The following is a 27,311-nucleotide window of genomic DNA, read 5'->3' as shown; positions in this document are numbered from 1 at the left end:
ATCTTTTATAAATACAAAGAAAGTGTTTTGGACTCCTAGTTTATGCACTGTCATTTTGTGTTTCAAATTAGGAGACTGGGGCCTTTGTTAGTGTGTTCACTTTAATGATTACGTTTATTTTTTTTATTTATAATAAACTTCATATATACACTTGCATAAAGACAAGAAAATTTGTAGAATCTTAGAAAGGCTTTTGTTCTCTGCCTGATTACTGCAAGGAAGCTTTCTGCCATCTGTCCTCCTGGTTGTCATGGCACTGTGCTGGGATCTGGAGAGCCCAGAAAGTGTCCAACCCAGTTTTGTGACACCCTGAGTGGCCTTTTCCCATGCTGGTACTGTGTCACTGACAGGAATATGGCACGGTTAATTCGGAAAATCACTTTTTTTTAAATTTAAGTTAATCAGGGACATATTTATTCTGTGTAAAAAAATGGCGAGACAATTCGCCACACATCGACAGGCTTCACTGTGTAAAAAATGGCATAAAATCTGCGTAAATTTTTTATGCGTTTTTTCTTCCGCCGGAACTTACGTTAAATAACGGCGTAAAATCTGGCGTTCAGACGGCGATCTTCTCTGTTTATTTTACACAGCTTTTTATGCCGTTTTTTCAGCGAATTCGTTTTACACAGCTTAATAAATATGCCCCTTAGAGTATAGTAGAACTTGTACTGGCTATTAAAGATGTCACATGACTAGACTGATCAGTGGGACTCGGCTTCATCACTCTTGAGCCCATCAGAGCCGACACCCTTTGCAGGACAGTTCCAATCGGAGAGGCCTTCTACAATAGGCAGTTACCCCTGATCCTGATTGTTGCAGGAACTTGAATGGGAAAATAGGCATATAAAGCATCTCTTTCTCAAAAACTGCTAAGTTAACAAAATTAACTGAAATTGCAAAAGTACTTTTCCAAGCCTTTAGTCCTTTAAGCATTTGACTGAGTACCACTAAACTTTGGTCTGATTTGATTTCTCTTTACTCCTTTAAAGTGTTTTTTGTTACAACCAGTGGTAAGTATCCAAACTGTAACCAATATTCTGACACTTCATCAGTCTTTAGCAGCCACACATGCTGTGCTACCTTACGATCACCTTATTTGCATTCCTGTGAAGGAGGTTGAAGTTATGTGGGATAATTGCCTCAAGATCACAATATTTTCCACAAAGAACAATCAAGGAGAGCATTGACATGAATCATTGTGATGTTTATATGTGACTACAAAACCATATGATTAGATCTAACCATACTGTATTTTGCTGTTTCATGGTAATATAAATGTGAAATCACATAAGTCAAGCATCGCATAATGAGCACTTTTCCCATGCAGTGTCAAGCTGCTAAAATGAGAATGGCATGAAAGGAAAAAGGTGTAAAGTACATTACCTCGCTGTGCTACCCCTTATAATAATAACTATAGGCTAAATTCGCAGCCGTATAAAACATACATAAGAGACCATCTCTTTCATAATAAATATTTTACAAACTACTTCTATCTGCCTCCACTTTTGCAACAGGTTATTGGGAACTAGTTATTATTATACCATTACCCAACTGATTCTGGTATTCAATATTTACAGTACCCTAATACACAGAGCAGAAATCCTGCATTTACTGCACGTCTAACAGTGCTGTGTAGACTTACATGTGTAAGACAGTGCTTCAAGCAGCCATTTCCCTGTAAAATATGCTATAGGTTTTCTCACAGTAAAGACAATAACTGCTAATGCTTGGCATTGGTTTTCTAAACTTTTGGCACAAGCTTTACAGCACATTCTTTCTTTGGTGCCTATTGGGCTGTTTTGTTTCCAGGCATTTCCATCTGTCCTCTGTCTTTATGTTAACCCCTTTATTTTTATTTTCCCATTACTGTTTTTGCCCCCCACCTTCATCCCGTGTCTCTCTCTGTAAACTCATGGCAGGGTTTGCTTGGTGAACTCATACTATTACAAGAGCAGATACAGCAACATGAAGAAGAAGCTCGCAGGGCTGCTGGCAACATTAACATGGGCACCTCACAGCAACATCGCAAGGTGATGGCTAGTAGGACATTAAGTGTAATAAATACATGCACAAACAAGTTTGTGAAATGACTAGGGAGTTAAATTTCAAACTAGTGCAGTTGTCGGGAGTTTCATCTCATAACTCCTTGGTTGTGGTGACTGTTTCATTCAGTGGGGTGTGAAAGTACTTGTATTGCTAGTTTGTGAGCTCTAATATAAGCAGAATATTATTTTCACCCTGCAGAGCATGTTGCCTGAGCTTGTGCACTGTGTCAATCCTGCATTCTAACCATTCCTTTTCTTATATCTGAATGGTATGGTCTCATCTCATCCTTAGTATAGTAATATTAAATTGTATAATAATTCATGGCTCTCATATATAAGTGCAGTAAGCAAAAAGCAATGTTTTGTTTTTTCACCGCAATTCCAATGTAATAGCAGTCACCTGCAAAGTAGCACATGTTGCAGCTTGCACACAGATTACCAATGCATAAAAAAAATTAGCCTCTGTATTTGTAAATTATGCATAAGCTGCATTTTTGTTTTACTGGAATCTGTTGGGGTGCAACTCATTTACCATTTGAAAAGTGGAAGCAAAGCCAGGCCAAAATTAAGGGTGTCCAAGGCAAGCTGTGTTTAAATGAATGCGGTTTTGTGTCCATTGTTGAACTGCGCGTTTGCCATTTTAAACAAGCCTTTATAGATCTTATTATATATTATTATATTTTAAGTGTTTGTCTCCAGTTTCAAAGCAAAAACCTGATCGGTTGCTGTGTGTCATTAAACTGGCAGCATCTGTTATTATAATATCTCCTTAGTGTGCATTTTTAAAACTGCTTCATTATTTCAAATAAGTCTCATAATATAAAGCCAAGCTGTTAATTATAATGTAGTCTCGTGTTTGATGAGTGAGAAATAAAAGGAGAAATAGGATAGGAGAAAATTTTTTAAAAAAAATGTGTTACTATCCTAATTAGACAGTCAGATGGGAAACTTTCATTGAGCCAAGACAATTCTGTTCATCAGCTGGCTTCTGCTGTATTGTTTGAAAACCATATTGTGTCAGAACCACCAGTACAAAGAATAGCAAGAGACAGACAGATACTGCTTTCACTAGCAATCACATTTACAAATGTAAAACATTAAAACCAATAAAGATGTTTAAAGGGGTGGTTCACCTTTCAGTTAACTTTTAGTATGTCAGAATGGCCAGTTCTAAGACACTTTTCAATTGGTCTTCACTATTTATTTTTTTATAGTTTTTAAATGATTTGCCTTCATCTGACTCTTTTCAACTTTCAAATGGGGATCACTGACCCCCATTTTCCCCCTCAGTGCTGCTCCTACAGTAGTACCTGGGGCTGGTGCAGTTTTCAGTGAACAGGAGTCCTGGTCCAGGGTCTCGGGTAAGCAATTATAATCACTGGTGGGTACCTAACATTTATCACTGGGGGAGTGATGGCCATGTTTAGTTTCTGTTGACTAAAGTGTTACAGTTTTTAGCGATGTAGTAATTATGTAGGGAAGTGTGAAGGGTTTCTGGAGTGGGTCTTACTGTGATTGTGGGTGGTTTATGTGAAGATGAATCACAGACAGCAGAGGAAATACTTGTTGGTTATATAAGTTGGGGTATGCAACTAACTGCATGGTTATGTTGAAATGTGATTGAAGGGGAGTTATTGTTTTACTGTTCATAATTTAGTCTGATCTGACATAATTTTATCTGTGTTAATTAATACATTTTATGTTTAAAAGTTTTACTAAGAAGCACATAAAGGTTCTTAAATATGTAAAAATATCTCTTTAGATATGCAAAAAACTATGGCTCCATAGAATAATCATTCATTGCTAAAGCATACTTAAGGTCATCACATAAAGTTAGGAAATTCTATTAATCCTTAATAATAATAAATCTGTGTGGTCACTGCTGCCAGATACACTCTGTTACTATTGGTTCACACTCCAATGAGAAGTTACCAAATGTATTTGAACATCAACGGCAGGGCTGTCTGGAACAGCAGAACCTAAACCTAAGCAAACCTACGATTTTATTTTTATAGTCCATAAGGAAAAAAACATATTGAAAGTTGGCTTATTTTTAGGGATTCTGAAAGCATCTTCTAACTATATAAAATGAGTTTACTTCCCCTTTAATGCAGCAACATTTCACTGATTTTCTTTTAAATTGATTAACTGATTTTTTTTACTGTGTAGCCCATCTGGATCATTTGCTTGTACATTGTACCCTGATGGGATTCTTGTTTTTTTTCCTTACTATATATTTGTATATATCAGATATAAAAGAAGGTAAGGTAAGAACTAAGTAAGCTTTATCAGAAAGGTCTGTGTAAATACAGCCATAAGCACTCACAGAAACGCTGCACTGAGTCCTCTATCAAAAGAAACACAGGATTTCTTGTTTCCTTTTTTGTAAACGTGTTCTTAGGGTATCTGACTTCCTCTCTCGTAAAAATCCATCATTCAAGGGGTCTGTGCAGTTCTCTCCTCTTTCCCCTCCCACAAGAATGTTAAGAACTCCCCCCTTCCCCTTAGGAATGTGTGATCTGAGCTATAACAGGCCAAGCTGCAAGCAGGAAGCTACTTAAAATGGCAGCTGCTGTCTGGAACAAATGGAGAAAGCTTCTAGGGCTCTTTACTTAGGCATGGCAATGCTTTCTGCAGAATAAATATAGCATTCTAGGTGGCACTAATGTGTCAAATCTATTGGCACTAAAATGCCAAAATGACTTTCCTTCTCCTTTAAAATCTCTTTACCAGTAATCTCCCATGACCATTTTACAGAGTTACTATGGATTAAGTCTAAACTAAATATAACATTGGTAAACTCCAGCACTGACAAAAGGAATAGACACAATTTTAAAAAATTTTAGGGTGAGAGAAACTTTCCCATCACCTTGTGAAGTTTTTGCCAGCAGAGAGAATATTTAAAGTGGACCTGTCACCCAGACATAAAAAGCTGTATAATAATAGCCCTTTTCAAATTAAACAAGAAACCCAAAATCATTTTTTTATTACCACATCCATACCTATTATAAAAGCATTTAAAAATCCCAGCTGTCAGTCATATATTGTCTGCCCCGCCTCTGACAGTTACTTTCACTTTCAATTCAGAACTTCTTAGATGTTGCTGCACCCCTCACATTCCCCCTCCCTCCTCACCATGTAATTTTGTAACCAGTGCATGGGTATGGGCATTAGGTCTCCACATACTGGCACAGAAACAAGATATTGGCAGAATGCAATGCCTGCTTTGATAACAGTGTCCACAAAATGGCCCCTGCCTGCATGCTGCAATTGTAAATTCCAAGGCTGAAGAAACTAAGATTAAAATAATTTATATAGTGTAAGTAAAGTTTATTTTGCTTGAAAACCACAATAGAAAACAATTTGGAATTATTTCTTAAGGTGACAGGTCCGCTTTAATCACTTGTACAGTTGACACATACAGTGCTACAGAGCGCTATCGATAGATACATACATAATAATATAGTGTTATCTTTTTATCTAAAGACCCACTGACTACAGGGCTCATTTACTAATCATCCATTTTTAATTTTAAATTTGATTCAAATGTTTTTTTTTTATACTTATTTACTATGCGTCTAAACAGCTAAAAATCCAAATTTGTCAGATTAAACTTGCCAAGTTCATGTAGTCAATGGCAGAGGTCCGTTCCCTTTCCTTGAAGTTCTTTATTTTATCTTGAAACTTTAACCATATGGCTGGGTTTTGTCTGAAAATCACGACATTGACAATTCGATAAAGTCTGGATTTTTGCAACAACAATTCGAAAAAGTCAGGTTTTTTTTTTATATTTCTCTGAGCGAGTTTTTTTTTTTGCAACTTTTTTAGTAAATATCACACATTCAGGAAAACAAATTTAGTTTAATTGAAAATTAAAAATAAATAAGAAATGATGACATTTTAGTAAATGTTCCTGCATATCTTTGTACTATTATTTGGATTGAAAATATTTGTTTCAAATCTGTTCCATGCTTATTCTAATTGTGTGCTCTGAACAGGAAGCCACAATTATGGTGTGCTGATTGTGTAATTGGAATAAGCAATTAAATAGATCTGATTTTAACTACATACATATTTATCATGTATGGTATGCTTGAGGCCTTAGCCATCGGTTCAACTTGATGGACTTTGGTCTTTTTTCAACCCAACTTAATTATGTAACTATATATATATAGTTACATAGTAACTATAACTATATATATATATATATATATATATATATATATATATATATATATATAGTTATATATTGATATGTTATTGTGTAATCTTACCTTTAATCAAATGGATATTGTTTTATAGGTCTCGGACAAGGATAAGATAGATCAACTCCAAGAAGAACTTCTACGAACCCAGGTAAATTTAACAGGCAGAAGATGGCTGCATCTTTGTTCATTAAAAAAAAACACTGTAGCTAAACAGACATGAGGGTTGATCCACTAAAGTGCGTTAAAACAAGGGCTATTTATAGCATGCGTTAAAAATTTTATTGTGTCTAATTTTTTGCATCTTAACGCACAATTCACTAAAAGGATATTTGCGTTAATTTAGACGTGATGCTGTTATTTAAGTCGCGAAGACTATTTTTGTGCGGTATTTGATGCAACGCGCGCTAATTAACACAGCGCGCTAATTAATGCATGTGCGCTACTTTTCGCGCGCACGCCATATTAGCCATACATAGCATTACGTTTGTAAAACTATTTTTTTTTTGAAAATGACCATTTCCCTGCAAACTGGAGGCTGCCTTACTCTAGGGCCAACACATACTTGAATAAATAACACTGCAAAGTCCATATTGTGTTGCCAAAAGCTCATGAACTGTACTTTTCTATAATTACCGCCTGCCCCAAGTAGGTGTTAATTTTCGCACATAGACTAATGCGATATTTAGCATGTGTATGTGTTTGTGAATCATGCGTTAGTATTATTTCTGCGCGAGAATTAACGCAATGCGGTAAAATCAACGCATGCAGTTGCGCGCAATTTAACGCACGTGATATGCAACTTAACGCATGCGATAATACTTTAGCGAATCATGTGTTTTTTTGCGCGTCAATTTTAATGCAAAAAAGCATGCGATAAGCGTTATCGCACTTTAGTGAATCAACCCTATGAAGTCTTGTAAGTTGCATAATAGTTTCTAGTAAACATGTATAATTATTTTACAGCTAAAATACCAACGCATCCTTGAAAGGCTTGAGAAAGAAAACAAAGATCTTAGAAAGCTGGTGCTGCAAAAGGATGATAAAGGCATTCATCAACGGAAACTAAAGGTTGTGTATTTAAACTGGGTTTTCCCTTAAAACAGGACCTCATTTAAAAATACATTTATAATCAAGAAAAATCTAAAAACATGGAATAAGAATCTACAAATGCCAGATGAATTAGATTCCATCAGTATAAGTTATTCTCGAATAAAAAAATACTTTTCCATTTTGTTTTGTTCTTTTTTTAAGTCATAATTATTCCTTATTGGGTTTTATTCCAATGTCCTGATTCTTTTTCTTCCTGTCACTTCTATGGGATGAGGGAGTTACTTCCAATTTGTCTGTTGATCCCCTCTGTATCTTGTATTCTTCTGAATTTAAAGGAGTCCTCTTCCTAAAAAAACAATTTATTTTGCATAATTGAAGAAACTATCATTCTAAACAGCTTTTCAGAATACATTAATTAACATTTTCAATAGTTTTAAAGTTATTTGTGAACGTAATTGAAGTTGAAAGAAGTATCTGTTTCTGGGTCAGACATTAAATACAGTGTAACGGGAGTCACTTCTCTTCCAGGTCTGCTGGCTTGCAACATTGTTTCAGGATCCAGGAGTGCAGATATTGCAGTCAGACCCCTTTCGATTGCAATTATAGTTTCAAATAACTTAAACCATCAAAAATCTTTAATTATTGATGCTTAGAGATATTGGGTATTGGGTGAATATTCTCCTTTAATATTAACATTTCAAAAATTAAGAAAGCAAATGCTGAAGCTTATAGATGGAGGGTTTTATGCAGTCTCTCCAAATGGGGACTTACACAGAACTGTGATCCAGTGGTGCATTAAAATGGCATTCTGCTTGTGCATTGAATATTTTTTTTTCTCCAGAAATCCTTGATTGATATGTATTCTGAAGTATTAGATATACTATCTGATTATGATGCCAACTACAACACACAGGACCATTTACCAAGAGTATGTATTAAATAATTTATTTACTGTTTTCACTGGACTTGCAGTTTAGTGCATGTGAATGACAAAATGCTGTATTTATTACCTAAAGTCAGTATACTATATATGCCATATTTTAACATGAAATTCTTTGGTAACAAAAGGATTATTAAAAGATTAAATAATACATAAAGAAAAAAAAAACTTCTAGTGTCCTTGGATTTTTAAGGGGGGATTTATTAGCATTTGGATTTGAGTGGTTTTATATATTTTTTAAAACCACCACCAAACTCATTTCCATCAAAAATCCAAACTGAAAAAGCAACAAACAAAAAAAAGTCACAGAAAAAATCCTCTGTAGTTTCTTTTGCCAATCAATCATCATGAAAATACATGATTGTCTCTCCTGCTGTTGGGTTCTTAAACCCAGAACAAGATATATTTTAGTAAGCAGATGTGTGTTCTGTGTTGTAAATAAATTTAGCTATATCTCATATTTTTGCAGCAATGCTTGCTGAAGGGGCAGATGTTTGAAGTGCACTGTTAATATGATTTGTGCAAAATTTAATTGAAATCTATGTGACAATAATACAAGCATATGGTCAACTTAAATGCACATTTATTTTATAAGCAAATCTATTTAGTTAAAATATAAAATTAACTCAGTTGTAGAATGAAAAACAGGATGGATAACTTCATTTTTTATGTCCATGAAAGGTAGTGGTGGTTGGAGATCAGAGTGCTGGAAAGACCAGTGTCTTGGAAATGATTGCTCAGGCTCGAATCTTTCCTCGTGGATCTGGAGAGATGATGACTCGTTCTCCTGTAAAGGTACAACTACATTTAGGGTTAATGTGCTTGTTAGACAATAATTTGGGCAGTAAAAAGCAACTTTCATTCTGTTAAATGTGTGTGTTTTTTTCTCCCATAAGGTTACTCTAAGTGAGGGCCCCCATCATGTAGCTATGTTTAAAGACAGTTCGCGGGAATTTGATCTCTCCAAGGAGACAGATGTAAGTAAAAAATAAAAACATTACAGAATCTGTAGATGAGAGCTCAGTTGTAATATAATTTTGTCATTGTGGGTCTTTTTCCATGATCCTAAATGGTTAAAATAAATGCAACAGGCAAAACGTCAGTCTCCTTAGAACGACCTTAAGTTAACTTTCAGCAAGTATAATGTTTGGTGCACATGTGAGCCCTTTACCGAGTGATTAGGCCAATCAAACGTGTTACAAGTAACTGAATTTAGTATATGTAATCATCTGGCCATGTGTTCCATTACACTTCCATAAATCCATAACCTTTTTAATACAAGCCGATACATTGTTGGCCGTTGCTGCTACTGTCTGCCATTGTTTGCTATAGCTAAGTTTCTTATCCACAAGTGCTTCTAAGAATACTCCTAGGTTTTTCTCCATCAGGCTTTTGCCTGAAGTGTAGAAGTAGTCTACATATTTTGAAATCACAAGTGCATGAATTTACATTTTTTAACACTGAAACTCTACCTTTCAGCTTCATAGATGGCAGTTTGCACAAATCCCTCAGCAAGACCCTCTCCAAGCTAAGAACCCTACTCCAATTAGAGTATATATGATTAACAGCCCTGTCTCTGTACACAATCTTTTACCCAGTTTTTTATCCATTTACTATTAGCATTACCAAGACAAACCAGTTTTGACACATTCACTCAGTACAGTGTAAAAAGCTTTGTCAAAATCCAAATCAGTTGCTGGGTTCTACTGCAATCCCACTGTACATCATAAAAGCAAGCAAATTTGTTTCACATAATTTGTTCTTAATAAAGCCATGCTGAACATAATCAAATAACTTGCCAACTACAGATGACAAACAGGACTACAATGACTGGCTAAGGTTGTAATAGTAAAATATTTGAATTTTATTACTTTTCCTGTAATCAATAAATAGCATACCAAATTAAAGGGAATTCAGAAAAAGTGCCCTGGTTAAAACTGAACTAAGCTCTTGTGAGTGTATTTCATCAGGCCCAGGAGCCATGTTCACATTAACGTTCAGATATCGATTGTACATTTAAATGCAACAATCTAACATTCAGACTACAATTGTAGGATAAAGCAAAGATGTTGTGAACATGAAATAGTTGACCATCTGCCAACCATTTCATGTTCAGAACATCCTCTGATTTGTGATTTTCTATGGCTTTATCCTACAATTTCAGTCTGAATGTTAGTTTTAGATTGTTGCATTTAAATGTATGATCATTATCCACACTTTCGTTGGAAGAAAACTAAAATCTGAACATGTATGGCCACCTTTAGACTATCACTGTCCTCAGTATCCCTAATGGAAAACTAAAGCTTAACAAAACATCAGGCTAGAAATGCTGTACAATGTGATTTAGGCTCCTGTACCAACTCAAGGCAACCACAGCCCCTTAGCAGGGAAGATCTGTGCCTCCAAAGATTTCCCACAGTAGCTTCTGCTAATTCACTACACATGCTCTGTGCTGCTCTCAGTTACCTAAACATAGGGACCAACTCACAATATACTGTATATAAAGAATATAAATGTCACAAGTTATTCAGGTTCACTTTACATGGCAGCTCAGACACCAGTTAAATTAGCATTTTAATTGAATTATCTGCCCTGTAGCATCAGTTTATTTGACAGGCCAACCTCATTTTCTGCTTGATAATTTGCAACAATCCCTAAGCTTAGCTTCTCAGAAGGCACTGAGCATGTGAGTGTTTCAGACACTTCTAACAGAATCCAGGATGGGGAGGTCCTGTGACAACTGTAAAGTCCTGGATCATTAAAACCACAGAGATGCTTAAACTTCAGGCTGGTGCAGTAAGTTCAATATATAAAATATTGCATTTCTAGCTATATTTATTTTTAGGGTTTAGTTTTCCTTTAAAGTCTTTTAAGGAACACATCTTTGAAAATAAGGTTTGTTCTTTGTATACATGCATGATAATTTTGAAACATAACATGTCATTTGTGTTTTAAATATTGTTTATATTTAGCTGTAGTACACTGATTAAAAGTAAAGGCTCAGTGTTTGCTATGGGTAACTGCTACACAGACCACTGAATCATACCTAGTGATCTTTGTGATTAGCATGAATAAAGCATACACAAGTAGAAAAAAAATGTAAAAGTGCTGGACACAAAATGTGAAAAGCTGATTTAACTCTCTTCATGCTGTTTGTTGACTCTGATCTATGCTGTGAGTTTCCATGTGAACAAATATGCAACAGAGATCAAAGAGCCAACCGGAGAGTGTGTGGAGCCATTGCTGTGGTCTTTTTATTGGGGTATCGTAGATTCTACATTCTATGTAAATATATGGATTAATTAGATCAAAGAGGAATACAATTTAAGTCCATGATGCTGTAGAGAATATCATTATATTTGTTACAAATCTTGATGTAAATGATTTGTAATTGTGTATACCATGTTGTTCTTGACAGCTTGCAGCACTGAGAAATGAAATAGAGGTCCGGATGAGGAAAAGTGTGAAAAATGGACAAACTGTTAGTCCAGAGGTAACACTGCTAGCGCATTTATTACTTCCCTCCTATCAGACTAGCCATCATGCAAATGTTTGCCAGCTTCTTTTTGTCATATCATTAATTAATTGATACAAAATAATTTTTTGCCTATCCCTTATTTTTATATTCATTTTTATAACATGTCCATCACCTCTGACTTAATTTTGCAGACCATCTCTTTAAGTGTCAAAGGTCCTGGGATACAGAGAATGGTGCTTGTAGATCTTCCTGGCGTTATCAATGTAAGTCACATTTCTTGCTGATTGAAGTTCTTTTTTAAGATGAGCGTTTCCTTAAAAATCTTATTCATTTTCTTTTAGACTGTAACATCGGGAATGGCGCCAGATACCAAGGATACGATTTTCAACATTAGTAAAGCCTACATGCTAAACCCAAATGCTATTATTCTCTGCATTCAAGGTAAGTGTCAGTTTAAATATTCTTCACTCTTTTAAATCTCTGAGCCTATGATGGACGTTACTGCTCTTTTAATCTAGTCCATATATGGCACCCGTTATCTAGTAACCCATTATCCAGAAAACTCCAAATTGTGGGAAGGCTATCTCTTCTATACTCCATTATAATCGAATAATTCAAATTCTAAAAAATGATTTCCTTTTTCTATGTAATAATAAAACAAACTTTGTTCTTGATCCGAACTAGGATATAACGAATCTTTATTAGAGGCCAAACAATCCTGTTGGGTTATTTCATGTTTAAATTATTTGTTAGTGACTTAAGGTAGTTGTGGAAGGACTCCTTATTCAGAAAATCACAGGTCCCATACCTGTACATAGAAAAGGTAGTCGAAAGGCTTAACCTGTGTGGGTCTGATCCGGTATCTTAATAGCCCTAGAACAGAATGTATGATAGAACAACAATATATTTAGTATATTTAATTAGTATGCATGTTCTGCCAGTATTATGTGAAGCTAAATACAGGTATTTTGAGCAGTCAATAATATGTTCTGATAGCAGGGTTATATAAATAGAATCTGTTGTCTCCAGCTTCAAGATAAAAATTTGCTATAATGTAACTGTTAATAAGAATAATGCGTATTGAATACTTAGTACTAAACGTTATGTTTCATTTCGGTAACCATTTAGTTACACTGGTAGTTTTAGTACATGTATCGGACCCATTATCCGGAAACCCATTATCCAGAAAGTTCCGAATTACGGAAAGGCCATCTCCCATAGACGCCATTTTAATCAAATAATTCACATTTTTGATGATTTCCTTTTTCTCTGTAATAATAAAATAGTACCTTGTACTTGATCCCAACTAAGATATAATTAATCCTTATTGGAGCCAAAACAATCTTATTGGGTTTATTTAATGTTTAAATGATTTTTTAATAGACTTAAGGTAGGAGATCCGAATTACGGAAAGGCTCCTTATCCGGAAAACCCCAGCATTCTGGATAATGGGTCCCATACCTGTACTATAAAACAGTATTAATAAGTGTTAGTCGCAAGCTTTACGTTCCCACCTTGTGAAACTGTGCTAACTGACTGGTCTCATGAATGTGACAGATGGGTCTGTGGATGCAGAACGAAGCATTGTGACTGACCTTGTAAGTCAGATGGATCCACAGGGAAGGCGTACTATCTTTGTCTTAACTAAAGTAGATCTTGCTGAGAAAAATGTAGCCAGCCCTAATCGTGTAAGTACTCATTCTGCGTGTTCGTAGATTTGTATTGTTTGTTATTGTATTATTGCAGAAAACTCATTGTAGACCTTTATTCATATGTAGATTCAACAAATAATTGAAGGCAAATTGTTTCCAATGAAGGCATTGGGTTACTTTGCTGTGGTCACAGGAAAAGGTAATAATAGTAAAAATTCAACATAATTTTTTAAAGTTTGGGTAAAGACAGCCATACTCAGGCAAGGTACACTCTTCGACCAATCAGCTTATGGGCAAAATAAATGGAGAGCATGCAAAAGGCCATATATGGTTTGACTACAGAGAGCAAAAACTATTGGAACAGCAGGAAATAAAGAGGAACTACTATTTTTTTTTCACTCTTTTTTTCACATTCTCATCCACTGATTCACCATTCACTGGCTTAAAGTGGCCACAGACGTGGCGATTTCCGATCTTTCGTGCGACGGTCTCACGAAAGATTGTTCAATCAGCCACTAACCGTTCAGGGCTGAAACGGCAGATAAGGAGGTAGAAACAATAGGATTTCTACCTCCTTTTGCCGATTCAGCCCTGAAGGCAGATTTTTTTTTTTTTTTTTTAATTTTATTTTTATTGAAATTTGTAGCATAACAATCCAGGACAGCGCACATTTAGTACATAACAATGTAGATGTATCAAACTATGCACGAAAAAGAAGGGTCTGAAGGCAGATTTTGATCAGGCGCCTTCTATGGCGCCCGATCAAAATCTTTTAACCCGCCCGATCAGCAAGTCGACCAATATCAGCAGCCTCCTGCAATATCGGTCGACTCGCCGACTTGCCATATACGCACCGAATATCGTACGAAATGAGGTTGCGTACGATATTATCGGTGCGTGTATGGCCAGCTTTACTTGCGTGTATTGGCTTATAAAATTTTCAGACCTGCCCAATTCAGAAACAGAGCAAAATCCAAAGTGCAGTTAAATATTGGCTGAGATTTGAAGGCCAGCAGACAAGTACCGATAATTGCATGAAAGCTAGCAACATAGAAAGCTAATCACAACATTTTGTAAGGCACAATTTTATTGTTATATGGTGTGTGCTATTTCTATAATGACCACAGGCAATACAGCAAAATACATGCTTATGTCTTGATAGGAGAGTCACAATTTGTTTTTTATGAAATTAGTTAATTTGCCAAACAATATCTCTTAATCGTCTGTTTCCTGATGTGCTCAACAACTGGTTTGCTGGTACTTGCCTGTCAAAGTCTGAGTGACTTCTTTCATTATTATTCTAATAGGCAACAGCAATGAAAGTATTGACTCTATTAAAGATTATGAAGAGGAGTTTTTTCAAGGATCATCACTTTTAAAGTTTGTATTGTTTTTGTTATTTTTACTTGTTACATAGGTAAATGGGGATATATAAGTAGTTCTTATACAAAATCCATATCAATAGTACAACAATTTTTTGTAGCATTATTTCTGCTTTCAAACCTTACTGAGGAGTAGGAAACAATACAGATTTAGTCAATAGATTCTCTAGTGGGCTTCTGGTATCTTACTTGCTAGTATAGCTATACAGGATTCCCTTTCAGTAATTTTAACTATTTCCTGTGGAGGTTGGCCCTTAGTGCCACTATGATCCTTTCGATTCTACAATCCAAGACGCTAATGGTACAGTCATTCATGCCGAATGAACCGATTTTCTCTGCCTGTGTCTCCTATGCAGTCCAAGAAAAGCAATTCTGCAGCTCTGTATGATCCACAGAAAGGCACTGGGGCAGCCTGTGTGCTGCTACATTAAGTGGATTTTGGCTTGAAACTGCATGTTTTTGCGTTTTTTAACGCTCCGTCCGCTCAGTGTAACTGCTGTGCACAGGTCAACCCAGTGTCTGTGGAGCTACACAGAGCTGAGAATGAGAACAGATCTGCTTTTTTAAGTCTGAGAACGGCAGATAATACACCCCATGTGACTGTGCCCTTAATTGGTTAGATAGCATGTTTCTAGTGGTAATTCCTTGAAACTGCATTAGCCGAAAAGCTATAATAGTCACAACATGGTGGGGACTGCATTTTAAGCAAATGTTTTTTCATTTCTACACTTTAGTATTTTGAATCTCATCCTTAAAGGCAATGATAAAATCACTGGGAGGGTGCCAATTACTAAGGCACTTTTAATGATCCTCAGCTGCATATGATGGAGATTCACAGTACACAAATCACTCATCCAGGGAGGTGCAAAAGAGCTTTGTGCAGGTGGTGGTAGGCCTCTATAGTCAGTTTTCTATTCTGTTTGGGAGTGGTTTAGGCTCTTCCTTATCTCGGGTTGTTCTAGTTGTTTGGTTGACCCTTGTACTCCTTAGCTTTCAAATAGTGCCGTAGAATGAAACAAAAGAATTGCAAAGAACAAGTTATTAGTCATTTGATATTTAGTAATGATGAATGAGAATTAGTCAAATTGTCTTGATATGGAGTGCCTTGCAAAAGTCTTTGCAATTCTTTTGTTTCATTCTTTGACACTTGGAATTGAACTACTTGAATAGCACTACCTATTATCACTGGTAAACATTTCCCTTTCTGCTAACAAATAGTATACATTACAGTTTAAGCACAGACACCTACACACACACACACACACAAACCAAAACTGTTGCCTCTCTTTACATCATTTGTGATTTTATCCTTTCTAGAAAAGGCATGCTAAAGGCTCATCAAGTGACAACCAAAAATTTAAGTCTTGCTGTTTCTGACTGCTTTTGGAAAATGGTTCGGGAATCGATAGAACAGCAAGCTGATGCTTTTAAAGGTAGCATTGTAGAAAGTATTCCTCTATATCTCCTTTTTAAATATAATTAGTATAACTTTTTATACGTTTTTATAACACTCTGTGGCCAAGAGCTATGGCTGCTTCTTTTTTTCCTCAGTCTTGTTTGGCTAAAAGTCACAGCAATTGCCCTGAGTTACTAAGACTATAGCCACATAGGGTTGATCCTCAGCCTGTGGATAAACGCAGACTGAGAAATGAATCGGCAGATACTCCGGCACCTGTATCAAAAGGAACTGCGTCAACCTTGGTGCAGACACAGAGTAGATTTTGGCAGAGAAACACAAGTATGCATTTGAGTGCAAAAATCTGCTTTCTGCACCGAGGCTGACACAAAGCCTTTCAGTACAGTGACCGGAACCAGCAGTTCAGCTGATTTCATTTGAGAATCAGTTCTGTCTAGCATTAGCCTAAAGCCTCCTTCTGGCCAGCCAGTTGTTGTTTTTGATGTTTCTATACCTGCCCTTATGGCACTGTACTCTTCCTTCATGGGCTTGCAGTGGCACTAAAACTTCTACCCAATATGTAATGGTTTAACATAAAGTGTATGTAGCAAAACTTGTGCATACAATATTGTACAGTAGAACAATAATACTACTTGCCTGTTTTTTATGTTTCCATCTCTGTGGTCAATACTGTATTACAATTTTAAGAAAAACAAGTGTAAGTGTTAAACAGTCAAAAGGAAAGCAGTCCCTTTCCTACAGAGCATACAGTCTAAATAGAAGTGTGCTGTGCTCTAGTGGTGGACATAGCAGAGAATGAAAGATGCACTGTCTTCCCCACTCGCCCTTTATGGGTGCTTTAGAAATAATAGGAGCATAGGTAAATGAGTCAAATGAGTGGGGTGGTGTGACCTATGTAGAGGCCTACGTCTTGAGTACCTTGTTCAACCAAAGGTTGTCTTAATCTTCTACTATATAATGTAATCAATGCAAAAAATAACACGGGGCACCAAATTTTTTAATTTCATCTTTTAAATAGTGATTGCATGGTTTCTAATTTGCCCAAACTCATTTGCTTTTTTTGTTGCCCAGTGACTGGCAGTGCAATAAAGGTTCAGGATCAGTGATTATTATTCATTATGCATGTCAAAATACACAAGTTTGGGTGTATTTCTGTGAACACACTTGCACTTGCATGCAGACTTGCAACTCACCAGTATTTTTTATAGTCACCTTGATTTAACACTCACTAGGTCACCCCCTGTCAGTAATTTGCATTTGAATACTTTCTTACCCGCTTCTTTGAATGCAAAGAAATGTCACACAAAATACACAGAAGCTGCGAAGCTGAGGCACCCAGAGAACTTACGATCCAGGCTAGTATCTCTGTATATCTGCAAATTGATAATAGTAAATTGTCCCAAGTTGAATTGTGTTACAGTGTGTTGTATGTTGTAAAAATAATGTTGCTTTTAATTGTCACTTGATATGTTGGTTTTGAAAGTTTTTTATGCTTCTTTACTTAGCCACACGATTTAATCTTGAGACTGAATGGAAGAACAATTACCCACGGCTTCGTGAGCTTGACAGGGTAATGTATTGGTTTTATTTTATTATTTTTTACCACTTTCATTTAAATTTTATTCAGATTTTCCATTATAGAGTTTATTGAGCATTTAACTATGCTTGCTGGTAAGCTATTGTTTATTGCACCCATAATAGTATATATCTGTATGTACACAGGCTATATTAAATACTCTCTTGCTACATTGTCTAACACATCATTCACAGTGGGCAGCATGTATCCTTAATGGAACTTTGGCTATGGATACTTTAGGTATACATCCTTAGATGCCTCCGCTGTACCCACTCTTATTATATATCCCACAGACTGAAAATATAACAAGCCACTTTAAAGGTCTATACAGCAATTTGCATGGGGGTAGGGATTTGAAATAACTAATTTCCACCCTGTTCACTTCCAAGTAGACTAGGCAATACAATAATAGTACAAATGCAAATGCATAGTACAAATGCAAACACTTGCATGTTACAGGACTACTTGCACGGTTTCAGTCTATTCATATTTAGGATACACAGATTTTTTTTAAATGGTGCTGTAATAATGCAAAAGACAGACAGGCAAATGTATGCAAAACACACACAACTGTTAATTGTTTATTATAAAAATTTGTCCTGAAAAGCTGTTCACATACTATTGGTTTCACCATTATTGCTTATGCCATTGAAGAGACCTGTTTAGCTCGCTGTGTGTTGTCATTGTTCAGCCACCTGTAGAACAGATCTTAAATTAGATTGTAAGTACATGTTTCTTCTTTCTTGCTTACTTCTCATTATAACTCTTTTTATAGAATGAACTGTTTGAGAAAGCCAAGAATGAAATCCTTGATGAGGTTATCAGCCTTACACAGGTTACGCCAAAGCACTGGTAATTCCTCTCATCTAGCATGCATATGAAGGCCATTATGTTGCATGAATTCATACATTCATCACATAAACAACTGTTAGTGATCTGTTCAGGTGTACTTTTCCTGATCCATAATCCAGTTGATCATTCTGTGATGTATTACTTGAGCCTGCCTTACATGCCTATAGTAATGGTGGAGATATTTTTACTAGTATATCAGAAAACGAGGCTTATTAAAAGAGGCTTATTTAAGGGTACGGATCCAGTTTAATAAATAATTAGGTCAGCCTGGCCTTAGTCTCAGTCACTATGATTCACTCTGTATTGATGATAATTGTCATCTTCACTACTGTGGTTCTGTTCTTTTAAGCCAACATCCCAAATGATCATAAACTGCAGGAAGTTAAGAGCAGCTGCCGTTCTCCTCCATGTTTGCTGATGCACGGTATGCTGGCAGATATGGAGCATCTGCAGATTAAAAACACGAATCAATAAACTGACCAATATCCACATTACAAAGATTTTGGTCGGAGTCCTTACACCATCATACACGTACCAAAAATCATATAAAACATGATCTTGGGATTGACTCACAACAAACTATGTGTACAATATCAAAATAATGACTGAGATCTAATAAGTAATTAGTTTAGATTTACATCTTGTGGCAGCATAGAAACCAGCGCAGAACTAACTGATAATCAGACCTGAAGGATTAGTTACTGTGCCGCCACCTGCCACCTGGGGTAAATGTTTGGAGTTAAAAGTGGCTGAGGAACTACTATACTATTTCATTATGGTTGAACGTGATGGACGTACGTCTTTTTTCAACCTAACTTACTATGTAACTATGTTACTTACTATACAACAGAACTAGAGATCAGAGCCCCCCAAGACTGCAGATTCTGCTGTGTGGTAGTTATGCTGCTACTGTTTTTGACCTTGCAACCTTATTTGAGCAAAGATACAAGCTAAAAATGAGAGCTAATAGGTGCTTTGGCTTTGGGGTATTTCCTATTGTAGTGTTCACATATTTCTCTTACAGGTGTCTGTGGGACACAGGGACCATGGGTATAGTATCTACCAGCAGGAGGCAGGACACTAGAAGAGGAAGAAGCCCCTTCTCCCTGCTACTATACCCCCTGTAGCTTCCTTAGAGAGCCAGTTTTTTCTAGTGTCCTCAGGAGACAGGATCCTTACAGCTATCTCTGATGTCTGCGGCCAGATTACTCTGGCACCAGGGGTCGACCTATAGGGCCTAACTGCAGTTCCCTCCACAGGCTTCCCCCTACGTGGGACACAGGCACCGGGGCCAGTAAGACTCTCTAGAGCGGGCCACACAGAATTCCCTGCCTCTACCTGTGAGTGCAGACGCTGTCCGGCACTTCCTCATCAGCTACTCCCCAGGTCAGTCCCAGCTCCCAGCCAGCCTGTCCAGCCTGCCCTGTCACCCTAGTGTTTCCCCCCTCACTTAGTACCTCAGCGGTCCCTCTCCGGGTTCCCTTGTATTCCACCGCGGCGCCATGCGTTCCACCGCGGCGCCATGCGTTCCACTGTGGCCCCATGCGTTCCACCGTCTCTTCCGGGTGACGTCACAACACGTCGCCATTTTCTGCGCGCCTTCTGTTTGCGCTCCTTACCTCTTCGCGCCATTCTCCTCCGCTCTCCATCCTGAACGGTCGCATCCTGGGACTCTCCTCGGTTCCTCCGGACACAGGGACGGTATCTTGGCAGAGGGGGCACTATAAGGGGAACATTAGGAAGGGCAAGGCTGGGCTGGTAGCGTGGCTGGGTCTGTCTGATCAGGCAACCCCTTACAGGGTTGGGGGGACTGTATTCTTTTGCTGAGTACTGTGAGGGTAATTGTTTGCTTGGGAAGTAATATATATTGTGCATTACTCGCTTTTTTATATTCTCCTATACACACACACAAAAAAAAAAAAAAAGTGTAAAAAGGGGAAAATCCCTTACTCCCTTGCATTGACCTGCATTAAAGCCTACCTGTCTTTTTTGCTATTATCTGCTGACTGTTTGTTCAAGACTGCACCGTCTTGTTTTCTGTCATGGCAGAGGGCATTCCAGAAGGCCCCTTTTCTAGGGGGGCTTCTAGTTCCTCAAAGGTAAAATACCTAGCATGCGCCAGATGCTGCAAACGTCTCCCATCTGGCAGAAAGGAACCTCTTTGTTCCTCTTGCTCCAAAATCCCGGCTGAGACCCAGTCCCAGGCTCCGGACGTGCCAGCTCCCCCCAGTTCTGAATTAACAGGGGGGGACCCTACTCCAGCACCGGCACTGGATGCTCTAGCGCAGGCTCCCTCTTCCTCCCAGGAACCCCCTCCCTGGGCGGCCCAGCTGTCGTCCGGCATTCCCAAGCTTGCAGCCTGTCTTGATAAACTCATGGACAGGCTGGATAGGGAGGAACCACAACCTACCAAATCCCTCAAGTGGCAGGCCTTACTCCGCTTGGATGACTATAGCGACTCCAAGTCTCTACACGCCTCTGCCACTTGGGAGGATCACTCCCTAAGCGAAGGGGAGATCTCTTCCGATGGGCCTGACGACCCGGACGACGTATCTAAAGCCTCCCCTGAGGCCATTGATTCTCTCATTGCGTCAGTCATGACCTGCCTTGACCTCAAGACTCCAGAATCCTCTCTAGAGTCTTCCTCCTCTCTCTTCAAACGTCAGAAAAGGACCGCCTCGGTCTTTCCTTCCCATGACCAACTGGACTCCCTTATCCAGGCGGAGTGGGATCACCCTGAGAGACGTTTCCAGACCTCTCGGTGTTTCCAGCGTTCTTATCCCTTTCCACAAGAGACCCTAGAGAAATGGTCCACCCCTCCGCTGGTGGACGCTCCGGTGTCCTGCCTGTCTAAGAACACCGCCCTCCCTGTCCCGGACTCCTCTTCCTTTAAGGATCCATTGGATAAGAAGATGGAGGGTTTCCTCAGAGCCACGTTTACCTCCGCTGGAGAAAGTCTCCGCCTGGCCTGGGTCTCTTGGACAGTTCAGTCCTGGTCTAATTCCCTTCTTGAAGGCCTATCCTCGGGCTCTTCCAGACAGGAGCTGTCCCTCTTAGCCTCTCAGATTTGTGATGCCAACGAATATCTCTGTGAAGCCTCTCTGGATTCAGCTCAGGCCATCAGCCGTACGTCCGCCCTGGCCGTAGCGGCGCGCTGCTCGCTCTGGCTCAAACTCAGCCAACATGTCCTCCAAGAAATCTCTCACTACTCTTCCCTTCAAGGGTAAGCTCTTATTCGGGCCAGAGCTTGACAAGATCATTAGCCAAGCTACGGGGGGAAAGAGCACCTTCCTCCCCCAGCCTCAGACTCGCTCTTCCTTTCGCAGAGGACGCTTTTTTCGCCCCAGGGGCTCCAAGGTCTCCTCTTCCAGGGACTCCGCCACGCAGAATCCTTCGGGCAAACCCAAGTTTCAAGCGCGGTCCAGGTACTCCTGGCAGGGTAGGCGCCCTCAATCCAAGCCTGCTGACAAGTACTCATCCACATGACTACCTCAGGGCAGCAGGCCCTTCTCCTGTAGGGGGCAGACTTTGTTTCTTTCACGAGGCCTGGCTTCATCTTGCCTCCAATCCTTGGGTACACAGAGTGGTATCCTCCGGTTATCGCCTCGAGTTTCTCTCCATCCCTCCAAGCCGGTTCTTCATGTCTCGGCTTTCTCAGGACCCACTCAGACAGTCCGCCTTCCTCGCCATCATCCGGGATCTTTTGGCTGAAAGAGTGATCATGCAGGTACCCCCAGAGCAAAGGTTCCGGGGATTTTATTCCAATCTTTTTCTCGTCCCAAAACGGGACGGGTCCTTTCGGCCTATCTTAGACCTCAAGAAGCTCAACGCCTTCCTCCGCTTTTCCCGGTTCAAAATGGAATATCTCAGGTCAGTACCTAGTGGCCCTAGACATAAAGGACGCCTACCTCCACATTCCCATTTTCCCTCCCCATTGGAAATACTTAAGATTTGTGGTCAAGAACCTCCACTTCCAGTTCACAGCCCTTCCCTTCGGGCTTACGTCGGCACCAAGACCATGGCGGCGGCAGCGGCATCTCTCAGGTCTCAGGGGGTGTCCATCACCCCTTATCTGGACGACCTTCTTCTCAAGGCGCCATCCCTGGCCACAGCGACATCCCAGTTGGTCACCTCAACCCTAACGTCTCTGGGCTGGAAGATCAACTTGGAGAAATCGCGACTCACTCCGTTTCGTCAAATGACCTTCCTGGGCATGATCTTCGACACAGCCCAACAAAGGGTATTCCTTACTCCAGCAAAGATCTCTCGAATCCAGGACTTGACGCGCCGCCTGCTCCGCTCACCGTCCCCATCAATCCGGTTTGCCATGCAGGTACTGGGGTCCATGGTGTCCTCCATAGAAGCCGTGCCCTTCGCCCAGTTTCATCTACGCGACCTCCAGTGGAACATCCTGGATCAGTGGACACGTACCAGCCTGTCCCAGCGAATCCGGATTCTTCCCAAAACGAGGGTCTCCCTCGCATGGTGGCTCAACACGCCTCACCTAGCCAGGGGGCGTCCTTCAGGAACCACACTGGCGCCTCCTGACCACGGATGCCAGCCTCAAGGGCTGGGGAGCGGTTCTGGACCACCTCTCGGCACAGCCATCAAAGTCCAATCCGACAACGCCACCACGGTCGCCTATCTAAATCACCAGCGAGGAACCCGAAGTTGACAGGCTTTCAGGGAGGTCAGTCTCATTCTGACCTGGGCGGAGGCCCAGGACTCCCGGCTGACAGCGGTCTACATTCCGGGGCTAGAGAACTGGCAGGCCGACTACCTCAGCCGGCAGCAGCTCGATCCAGGAGAGTGGGCCCTAAGCCCAAGAATCTTTCAGGACATCGTCGATCGATGGGGTCTCCCGAGCGTGGACCTCATGGCTTCTCGCCTGAACCCCCAATTCATGGCCAGGTGCCGCGACCCCTTAGCCCTCGCAGCGGACGCTCTCACGGCCAACTGGGATTTCCCTCTGCCCTTTGGCTCCTGACCTTCTCACCCAGGGCCCAATCCGCCACCCGGACCCAGCATTCCTGAGTTTGACGGCTTGGCTATTGAGTCCCTAGTGCTCCAGCGTAAGGGCTTCTCTCCCGAAGTCGTCCGCACTATGATGGCAGCCTGGAGGCCGGTCTCTTCTAAGACCTACCACCGCGTTTGGAGGATATTCAAGGACTGGTGTGATGCTGAAGGCCATCACTTCCAGACCTTCTCCTTACCCCGTCTCCTCTCCTTCCTGCAGGCCGGACTCTCCAAGGGCCTCTCACTGGGATCCCTTAAATCCCAGATTTCAGCCGTCTGTTCTTTTGCAACGCCGTCTGGCTACTCTGCCGGACATAGCCACTTCTCTGCAGGGAGACTCTCGGCTTCACCCTCCCTTTCGCGATCCCATCCCTCCTTGGGATCTCAACCTTGTCCTCACGGCCCTTCAGGGGCCCCCCTTCAAGCCCTTGGTCAGCATACCTCTGGCATGGCTTACCTGGAAGACAGTCTTTCTGCTGGCCATCTCCTCGGCACGAAGGGTGTCCGAGATTTCAGCTCTTTCGTATCTCCAGCCATACCTCGTTTTCCATTCGGACCGTGCTGTCCTCAGAACTGTACCCTCCTTTGTGCCTAAGGTCGGTTCTTCCATTCATATCAACCAGGACATTACCATCCTGTCCTTTTGCCCCCGGCCAGCCTCTCCTAAGGAGGTGGCCCTGCATTCCTTGGACCCGGTCCGGGCGCTAAAATTCTACCTCCACCGGACCAAGGACATACGTCAGTCCTCGTCCCTCTTCATTGTGCCATCTGGCCCCCAGAGGGGTTTCCCCCAGCCTCCAAGGCTACCATATCCCGTTGGATTAGGGAAGCCATCCGCAGAGCATACATTGCCAGGGGAAAACAGCCACCTCTTCACCTTAGAGCTCACTCTACTCGGGGAATTAGCACCTCTTGGGCCTTTAGAAACAGGGCCTCAGCCGAGCAGGTTTGTAGGGCCGCTACCTGGTCCTCTATCCATTCCTTTACTAAATTTTACAGATTTGAGATTTTTGCGGCATCTGATGCCCATTTCGGGAGAAAGGTGCTGCAAGCCGCAGTTGCCTAAGAACCACTTCTCCCACCTTTTGTTCTATTGGGGCAGCTTTGGTATGTCCCCATGGTCCCTGTGTCCCACAGACACCTGTAAGAGAAAAGGAGATTTTGTGATAACTCACCGTTAAATCCTTTTCTCTTAGGACGTCTGTGGGACACAGGGCTTCCCCCCCTGAATCCGTTCTTCTGGAAAGTTCTATGCTTATGTATATAGTTATGTTATACTGTCTCTTCTTGTTTACAAAACTGGCTCTCTAAGGAAGCTACAGGGGGTATAGTAGCAGGTAGGAGGGGCTTCTTCCTCTTCTAGTGTCCTGCCTCCTGCTGGTAGATACTATACCCATGGTCCCTGTGTCCCACAGACGTCCTAAGAGAAAAGGATTTAACGGTGAGTTATCACAAAATCTCCTTTTCCCCCTCCCCATGACCTCCCATTAAGTTATTTTTTTTTTATGGTGACTTCTCATTAGGGAAGAGATCCTTCAGAGGACAATGTGGGAAAGAGTGTCTACTCATGTTATTGAGAACATCTACCTCCCAGCAGCCCAAACTATGAATTCAGGCACTTTCAATACCACCGTGGACATAAAGCTGAAACAGTGGACTGACAAGCAGCTGCCCAATAAAGCCGTAGAGGTAAGAATACAAAAACCTGCAGGACCGCTACTTATAAAAATACTCAGTTTCTAAAACAATAAATGTGGCTTCAGTAAATCCTATAAAGTGACCACTGATTAAAAATATAAAGAAACATTAACTGTACCATGATTTTACAATGCAGCAAATTTTAAAACAAATGCATGAAACGGGACTCCTAAAATATCACTATTTATACCTCCAGTAATGTCTCTGAATGTATAGTTCTCTTTAAAGTATTACGAGACTTCTGTTGCCTTAAAACCATATTAATGCCCTGTATTTTTCTGTACGATTAACATTTTCTGTAGGTTGCATGGGAGACTCTTCAACAGGAGTTCTCCCGCTTCATGACAGAACAGAAAGGCAAAGAACACGATGACATATTTGACAAGCTTAAGGAGTCAGTGAAAGAGGAGAGCATCAAGAGGCATAAATGGAATGAGCAGGCAGAAGACAGTCTGGTATATGAATATTTTATAAATATAAGACTGTATAGTCATTGTTACTCTTACATTCCCAGCATAGAGCTCATAAGACACATGTACCATTACATTTCTAAAAATGTTCACTATATTATTATATTATAGCCACTTTTCACCATATTTCCATTAATGCTTGTTTTGTATCTTTTAGCGTGTTATCCAGCACAATGCCTTAGAAGACCGTTCCATTTCAGATAAACAACAGTGGGACGCAGCCATTCATTTTATGGAAGATACCTTGCAAAGTCGCTTGAAAGACAGTAGGTTCAGTATATACTTTCTTGGAAAAAAATAAAGATGTATCAGAATCATATAATCAGATGCCTCGCTTTGGGCCAATCCTTCCATTCATCTGCTTAAAGTGGGCTTCACCTTAAAAAAAAAACATTCTGTGCGTAGCTGCTGCATTGATTTATTTGGAAATTATATTCCTTGTTACTGATATTTTGTTATTTGTGCTTTTAATGGAACACTTTTCTTTAAAAAAAAAATTGGTACTTCTGAATGGGTTTATTAGGTTTTTTTTGGTTTTTACAAATGTTCTAATTTTTATAGGCAAGGCTGCCAAATGGGTCAACACTTTGTAATTTAGCTACTTTGTCTGTTTGTTTGATGCCTGCAATGGTTTTATTGTTTTAGCTGAGTCTGTAATTCGGGACATGGTGGGACCAGATTGGAAGGAGAGATGGATTTCTTGGACCTCCCGGTCTCCAGACCAGGTGAGTAATAAAGAAAAGCTGCACTTTTCAAATAACAACATCAGTGTAAAAATTGTATTTACGAAAACTCTTTTTATGTTTCACCCCATGAAAGCACACACGTAATGAAACGAAAAAGGAACTAGAAAAAATGTTAAAGGTTAACGAGGATCATCCTGCATATCTTGCTAATGACGAAGTAACAACTGTAAGAAAAAATCTAGAGGCCAGAGCAGTAGAGGTGGATCCAGTTTTGGTGAGCAAGATGTATACAGTGTGGAATTTGTGATTAGATGTGTGAAAATAATAGTTATGTGTATGTGTATATATATATAAATATATATATATAAATATATATATATATAAATATATATATATATATATATATATATAAATATATATATATATATATATATATATATATATATATATATATATATATATATATATATATATATATATATATAAAATATATATATATAAATTTTGTATGTTAAATTAATTGTGTGATCTAAGGAATTCTAAGTTTTCTGCATGCAGTAAATTCTACTATGATCTCTGAAACTAAATTACTTTTAATGAACAGAATCTCTAAAAAGCAGCCCATATTTAAAATACTGTCTTATATAAATGAAACTTTATCATGAAAATGTTTTTAGATTATATGTGGCACTGGATAATTCTATAATGAAACACTGCCATTTGAATTGCTGAAGTCAGTCTCTCTGGCTAATATGAGGTTCTTTGCTCACACACACAGACCAAGGATAAACATACAGGTTAGGTGACCTCAGCCAGGGGATAGAGAGAAAAACCTTTT

The 27,311-nt window shown here is 39.7% G+C and overlaps 1 protein-coding gene across 5 annotated transcripts in view; it reads left to right on the top strand.

Annotated features, from left to right (window-relative positions):
* The window catches only part of opa1 (optic atrophy 1 (autosomal dominant)), a 50,631-nt gene that overhangs the window by 6,521 nt on the left and 16,799 nt on the right, over nt 1-27,311 (top strand). For 3 of the 5 annotated variants that reach the window (XM_031901526.1, XM_031901529.1, NM_001127038.2), the window contains 20 exons: nt 1,923-2,033; nt 6,351-6,404; nt 7,220-7,324; nt 8,148-8,234; nt 8,928-9,041; nt 9,143-9,223; nt 11,665-11,739; nt 11,916-11,987; nt 12,066-12,165; nt 13,282-13,412; nt 13,503-13,575; nt 14,684-14,756; nt 16,076-16,191; nt 17,681-17,745; nt 18,527-18,603; nt 25,143-25,308; nt 25,620-25,772; nt 25,945-26,053; nt 26,433-26,512; nt 26,607-26,747. In XM_031901526.1, coding sequence (XP_031757386.1) covers nt 1,923-2,033; nt 6,351-6,404; nt 7,220-7,324; nt 8,148-8,234; nt 8,928-9,041; nt 9,143-9,223; nt 11,665-11,739; nt 11,916-11,987; nt 12,066-12,165; nt 13,282-13,412; nt 13,503-13,575; nt 14,684-14,756; nt 16,076-16,191; nt 17,681-17,745; nt 18,527-18,603; nt 25,143-25,308; nt 25,620-25,772; nt 25,945-26,053; nt 26,433-26,512; nt 26,607-26,747 — 1,983 coding nt within the window. The remainder of the gene's footprint in view (nt 1-1,922; nt 2,034-6,350; nt 6,405-7,219; nt 7,325-8,147; nt 8,235-8,927; nt 9,042-9,142; nt 9,224-11,664; nt 11,740-11,915; nt 11,988-12,065; nt 12,166-13,281; nt 13,413-13,502; nt 13,576-14,683; nt 14,757-16,075; nt 16,192-17,680; nt 17,746-18,526; nt 18,604-25,142; nt 25,309-25,619; nt 25,773-25,944; nt 26,054-26,432; nt 26,513-26,606; nt 26,748-27,311) is intronic. The other 2 variants (XM_031901528.1, XM_031901527.1) reach the window with 1 other exon arrangement.

Source organism: Xenopus tropicalis, chromosome 5, assembly GCF_000004195.4.
Source record: "Xenopus tropicalis strain Nigerian chromosome 5, UCB_Xtro_10.0, whole genome shotgun sequence".
In the NCBI taxonomy this organism is placed as follows: domain Eukaryota; kingdom Metazoa; phylum Chordata; class Amphibia; order Anura; family Pipidae; genus Xenopus; species Xenopus tropicalis.
The sequence above is the reverse complement of the archived record's forward strand: the minus strand, read 5'-3'. Positions and strand labels throughout refer to the sequence as shown.